The 6293-nt window shown below is 44.3% G+C and overlaps 1 protein-coding gene across 1 annotated transcript in view; it reads left to right on the top strand.

Moving 5' to 3' along the window:
* Positions 1-2396: 2396 nt before the first annotated feature.
* Positions 2397-6293, top strand: part of LOC104513547 (E3 ubiquitin-protein ligase TRIM39-like) — a gene marked incomplete at its 5' end in the record, with an annotated part of 22599 nt that continues 18702 nt past the window's right edge. Inside the window, one exon of the mRNA XM_010156943.1 lies at positions 2397-2691. Coding sequence (XP_010155245.1) covers positions 2397-2691 — 295 coding nt within the window. The remainder of the gene's footprint in view (positions 2692-6293) is intronic.

Below are 6293 nucleotides of genomic sequence, written 5' to 3' on the forward strand. Positions count from 1 at the left end.
TGGTGTAAAACAGGATGCAGACAGTGTTCAAAACAACTATAATCAAAACCAGAAAGCAATTTACGGGATCTTTCACCAGAAACAGCATTGACTTTTTATATCTTCAGCTAGTGCAAAGATGTCCTATCTGAGAACCGATCTCACTCAGCTGTTTTGTAACACTTCCTCACATATTGCTCTACTCAACATCTTTTACCTCAAGGGAAAATCTTATTATTAGTCTGAATTCAGAGGTCAGGAATATTCAAGGTTCATAAACACTGTGACTTTTAACAACTCAACTAACATTAGAGCAGTCTTCCCTAACCTGTCTACAAGGCATCTTAAGCTGGATGAGCAAATCCCATTTTACATCCTGGGTTAACCACATAAATCTGTATCAGCACACCATGGCTTTATTTTGGTTTTTCTAGACATCTCTCATTGTCTCCTGCTCAGTATCCCATTTTATTGAATAACTTGTCAGATTTGAGCCCTATCTGCACTTCTCCTCTAATTTATTTGATTTTATACCTTTCTATTCTGGGGACTCCTTCTGTGGAAGTACAGCTGGAACTTGGTTTCAGCTCTCATAATCTTGGAAAATTCTCTGGCATGACACTGATCATGGCAATAATGAAGTGGTGAGAAGCAATGGCTTCTCATTTTTATTGACATTCTCCATTTACCCTGTAGCAACAAAGAAAAAAATCCCAAGGAAACACAAAATGCTTAAGGTTGGAAGGGACCTCTGGATGCCTTGATCAAAGCAGGTCTAGTTAGATGAGGATGCTTGAGCTTTGAACTCCAAGGATGGAGTTTTCTCACCTTGTTCTAATAGTTGACCATCCTCATAGTAAAAAGCTACCAAAATTTTTTCCTTACATTTATTCAGAATTTCTCTTGTTGCTGCAGGTGCCTGGTTGCCTCTTGCCCAATCAAGGTGCATCTCCACGAAGATGTTGTATGGACAGAAAAATGTAGGAAGGACATTGAGCCCCAAACTGATTTCTGAGTCTTACAGAGATTGTTACCCAAGGAGGGCGTGAAGTCTCCATCCTTGGAGATATTCAAAAGCCAAGTAGACAATGTCCTGGGCAACCAGCACCAGGTGGCCCTGCTTGAGCAGACGGGTTGGACCAGATGACCTCTGGAGATACCTTCCAACCTCAACTCGCCCGTGTTTCTGAGTTTCTGCACAGAGCAGGTGGCAACCGAAACCACGAGTTTCAAAATGCACAAAGTCCGTTTGTAGATACACCCAATTACTGTGTGTGTTTTAATTTTCACTTCCTCTCTGCTGCTTAATCATTTGCAGACAAGGTGTTAGAAAGTGTGTAAGAAGACGAGCTGTGGTATGTCGAGGCACAGAAGACTTCCTTAGTGCTCCGAGTTGGTGAAGTATTGACCACCGAACAAAATGCAAGTCAGAAAACAGTATGTGAGTTTTTTTAAAAAACATTATAATGTGTTGTCTGTATCATTTTATACCATAATTATGGTTGTGGTTGAAGAAATAATGGAGCTGGAATTTAAATGTCCTCAGAAGAAGTCATTAAAAGAACTGTATGTCGTTTCCTACTTTTGCTGCCCGGCATTCATTGCATTGTTCATGAGCTTGACCTCCCACCCTGCCTGCTCTCCCTGTGATTGCTCGTGCCGGAAGCGTGAGATACTTTTCAAGTCAATTCTACCTCCTCTGATCTGGTGTGTAATCCTACTGTGCGATGGCAGATACATAGCCTGTGTGGCTTCAACAAATAAAGGAAACAACACTCAAACTGCAAAACAAAGCACAGGAGCAGGATTACCAAGTGAAAACTACATAATATCACAGGTAAGAGTCCTAGGAATCTAGGATTTTAGGTATTTAGATATGACCTATTTGGTGTGTGTGAAGAATCTGGAATGTATAGCAGTACGGGAACAATTTCATGTGGAGCAAAGAACTGTTACATTGCAATTATTCTTTTTTATTTGGTATGTGTTACTACTTGTGCATTACCTTTTTTTTGTTTGTTTTGGTGCTTCTGTTTTTAATTAATGTATATCACTACAAGTTTACAGTTAGCACATTCTTTCTGAGGCTAAAACCTGAACTTTGAACATCTTGCTTCCTGGTTATTCTGGAAGTTTATGCATGCTCTTTGCATCTTGTTCTTAAAGTGAGTTTTATGAAAATAAGAAATAAGATAATGTACTGTTTGGGACTTTCCGATATTCCTTGTTTCAGTGGGTCAGTCATCTTACCGTCAGTCATTATCTAGCCATGGCAGAGGCAAGGAATGTATTTTATAAGAACTATATGCTTAATAATAATGTGAAGTTTTTAATATGGTAAAGTACTCCAGTTGTTCCGGTGCAAAACATTTTCAGGAATGTCCAGTCATCAGTTTTAACATTTTTTTTTCTTCCAGGTTGTAGGGATGTTCGCTCTTACTGGTGTTGTCATTCTTTATGGCCTGTACCACATGTGCCCCTACTGGTTCTGCTGTAGGTCTGAAAAAGAGTATCGGAGAGAGGAGCTGAAGACCCTGTTGGAGGAAGAAACAAAGAAACATATTGAAGAAATGAAGCAAAAGGGTGCAGAGCAGATAATGGAAGAGAAAGTGAAACCTTATTTCCAATATGATAATGCTAATTTCTGGAATAGCATAGATTTAAAAAACATAGTGACAAAAGTAAATGAAGCTGTGGATTCTGCTGTTGGAGGTATGGGGATGAGGGGACAACAAGCAGTGCAACAAAGTCTGCCCCTCACCTCCTACAGTGACACAGTCACGGCACAACTGACTTCAGAAGCTAACACCCAGTTCACAGGAGGTGGGCAGCCACTGATCCTGAAAAGACCAGAGCAGGTCCCAGTGCAGCAACTCCGGGCTGCTCAACCTACCGATCCCAGGCTTGACTAGAAAAAGCCCTCACCCTGCTCCCACCTCACTCCTGGCCATTGAAGCAGCTCTGGCCCTGACAGTGTAGTCAGAAGAGTTAAGTTGGGTTTTTATTGTCCTGCTCCAGCTACGGTCGTCAAGCTGACAGGTACCATCAGATAGCACTGATCACCTTATCATCCCTCTTCCTATTTCTTGGCCCTTATTTTGTTGCCCTTTTACCTCTCTTTCTTCACCCCAATTCCAGGTATCAATTTTGTTATATCTGTACCCCAGACTGGTATTTCTAGTCCTGTTACCTAGACAATCCCGACTACTCCAGTTTTGCCTTTGCATAAAACAAGGAGGAAATAAACAGAGAAGAAGGAAACATCTTCAGATCTTAAAGGATAGAAGAAATGTGATATAGTCCTTCCTGATCATTGTGCTGGTTTGCACTGTTTCCGCTTGCAGGAATTAGCTAGTGCCTAATCCAAATAAAACTTACTGAGCACAAATCCAGAGTCAGTGTCTCTATCACCATCAAAGGGTGACCACATAAATTAGGATGCTCCATTTATCCTTAGGTGAATCAGCTTTCGGGGAGGTATGGTAGTCAGCTTTCTGGAAGGAAAAAAACCTAGTCTAACCTGTTGCTCAGAAGAGGAGAAATAGGGAATGAGCATCATGCACACTTGGCCTTTGGGTTCAGAATTTGGAACTCAGTTCCATTGTTCTTTCCACCCCAGCAGAGCTCTGCTTGCCTGATTGCATGCCAGGAACTTGCAGGCTGCTGCTGTTCTTGCAAAATTTATTCATCTTCATGAAGCCCTATGGGATGGTAGAGGGATGGCAATCTTCCCCACCTGCTTTTTTACAAAGAGCCCATGAGTGAGGATCAATAGGATCAATGGCCAGGCATGGCCATGGCTATAACATAGCTCAGACAGGGACTCAAGCCCCAGGCTTGAGCTTAAATGGAGATTCTGGAACCTAAATGGAGTTCCAAGGTATGTGGATGGAGGCCCCAACCCAAGAAGGTTGCTCACTGCTCACTTGCCAACTAGTCTTCAATCCTGCAGGGCCAGAGACCACAGACTTTCCAATGAAAACATTTTAGAGAGAGCTATCACAGCCCAAGTTCGTGCCTTAGCTGTGTTTCCCCAAGCACTTCCACCCCCAACTTGTTTACCAAAACAACCAAAATCTGGAACCTGGCATAAAACCAAGGAGCACTGATTCAGCAGCACAGATCAGGGCATGCTTTTTACCTAAAGCCAAAATGAAAAGTGAGGCTCTTGTTGGGCACAGAGATGTTTCTCTGTGCTGGCTTTGGTCAGGACAGAGTTAATTTTCTTCCCAGTGCCTGGTATAAGGCTGTTTTTGGATTTGCCCTGAGAATAGCACTGATAAGGGGTTTGTTGGTTGGCGCTGGGGAGTGTGTGCACCAATTCAAGATGTTCTCCAGCTCCTGATCCTGCTCCTGTTCTCAACTTTCCCACTACAAGCAGAGTTGGGGGGGACACACGGTTCAGACAGCTGACCCAAACTGATCCCGAAGGGGTATTTCATTCCGTAGTGTGACATGCTCAGCACATAAGCTGGGACTACGCTTGGAGACCATAGCTCCTTTACTTGCTCGCTTGTTCATTAGCTTGCTACCTTGCTCGTTTGTTAGTGAGCTGGTGGGTTGGTTGGCTTTCCTGGTCATGTGGTCGCTTGTGAAGTCCCTCAAACTCTGCTGTGATTGCTCTCGGACTCCGGCTCTTGGGCTCTCTGGTTCTGCCTCTGGCTACTCGGGACCTGGCTGTGTATCGGTTGGTGAATGATGAACAATTGTATAGTATGGTTTATTTTCTTTTATTTTAATTACTTATTATTAGTAGTATTGTCAATATTATTACTATCACTATAACATTAATTAATATTTAATTATTAATTTGTTCTTATCTCAATCCACAAGCTTCCTTGTCTTTTCCTTCAATTCTCTTCCTCCACTGTTGGGGGGGTGGAGGTGAGCAAGGAGCTGCGTGGTCCTTCATTTTTGGCCAAGGTTAAACCATGACACTGTTGAGGGAAGTGCTGATGCTTGCACATTTCTGGCTGGGGTCCATCCTGACTTCTGTAGTTCGGCTTTCTAGACATGCAAACTGCATAAACACTCTCTTGGGTCAGAAATCTGCCAAAAAAGACAAGAAGAAGAGCAGGCAGGAGTTTTGCACTCTTTATCGACCTACTGCTGGAGGACAAGTTGGGATGAGGCATTACTACTTCTGCTGCACTTTGCGCTGCTCAGGATGCTGAAGCCAGAATGGCCAGACCTGCTGCTCAAATGACAGTTTTCTGGGTGAACCCCCCGAAAACTTGAGAACCTCTGTCCTTGTCCTTTTAGAGGATGCCCTAACTACATCATGAGACCTTTTTCTGGGACGGAAAAGGGCTGAAGGGGGAAATAACTCATACAAACCGTGAGAAGAAAACTGGAAGCCATTCAGAGGAAAAGAAAAGGTATGGAGTTTGAGATCTCAGGCAGGGATCAAGAGTACACTGGAGAGACAAGAAATCAGAGGATCCCCAGTAGCACTTTCAGATGTCCAGCAGACCAGAAATGCTCTCCTTGGAGTTTTCTGAGATGGGATCCCACTGTTTCTGGGATCTCTCCCATTAAACTTTGTCCTCTTAGTGATGTGAGCGGCCAGCTTGACCAGGGCTGAAGACCTCCTGCAACTTGTTGTGGCTTGGATGGGGATATGTTGAAGAAAGCAGGAGCTGGAGGTGAGGAGAGGGTACCCAGAGGACACAGAAGGTTTAGAGGTAAGATTCATATTGGAGCTGGTGGCAGCTGAATGACAGGGCACTTGCTTGGGTATGTTTTGAATGGAGCGCAGTGTGCGCTGGCAGCCCAGAAGGCCAACCGTATCCTGGGCTGTATCCAGAGAAGCGTGGCCAGCAGGTCGAGAGAGGTGATTCTGCCCCTGTACTCTGCTCTAGCGAGACCCCACCTGGAGCACTGCATCCAGCTGTGAGCCCTCAATATCAGAAGGATATTGACCACTTGGAGCGAGTCCAGAGGAGGGCCACAAAGATGATCAGAGGGCTGGAGCCCCTCTCCTATGATGAAAGGCTGCAAGAATTGGGCTTGTTCAGCCTGGAGAAGAGGAGGCTCTGAGGACACCTCATTGCAGCTTTCCAGTACCTGAAGGAGGCCTACAAGGGTGCTGGGAGAGGACTTTTTACAAGAGCCTGTAGTGATAGGACAAGGGGTAACGGGTACAAATTGAAAACAGGGAGGTTTAGATTAGATATCAGGAAGAAATTCTTCACAGAAAGGGTGGTGAGGCACTGGAACAGGTTGCCCAGAGATGTTGTGTATGCCCCATCCCTGGATGTCTTCAAGGCCAGGCTGGATGTGGCTTTGAGCAACCTGGTCTAGGGGAAGGGGGT

This window comes from Eurypyga helias, unplaced genomic scaffold (assembly GCF_000690775.1).
Source record: "Eurypyga helias isolate BGI_N326 unplaced genomic scaffold, ASM69077v1 scaffold818, whole genome shotgun sequence".
Classification (NCBI taxonomy): Eukaryota; Metazoa; Chordata; class Aves; order Eurypygiformes; family Eurypygidae; genus Eurypyga; species Eurypyga helias.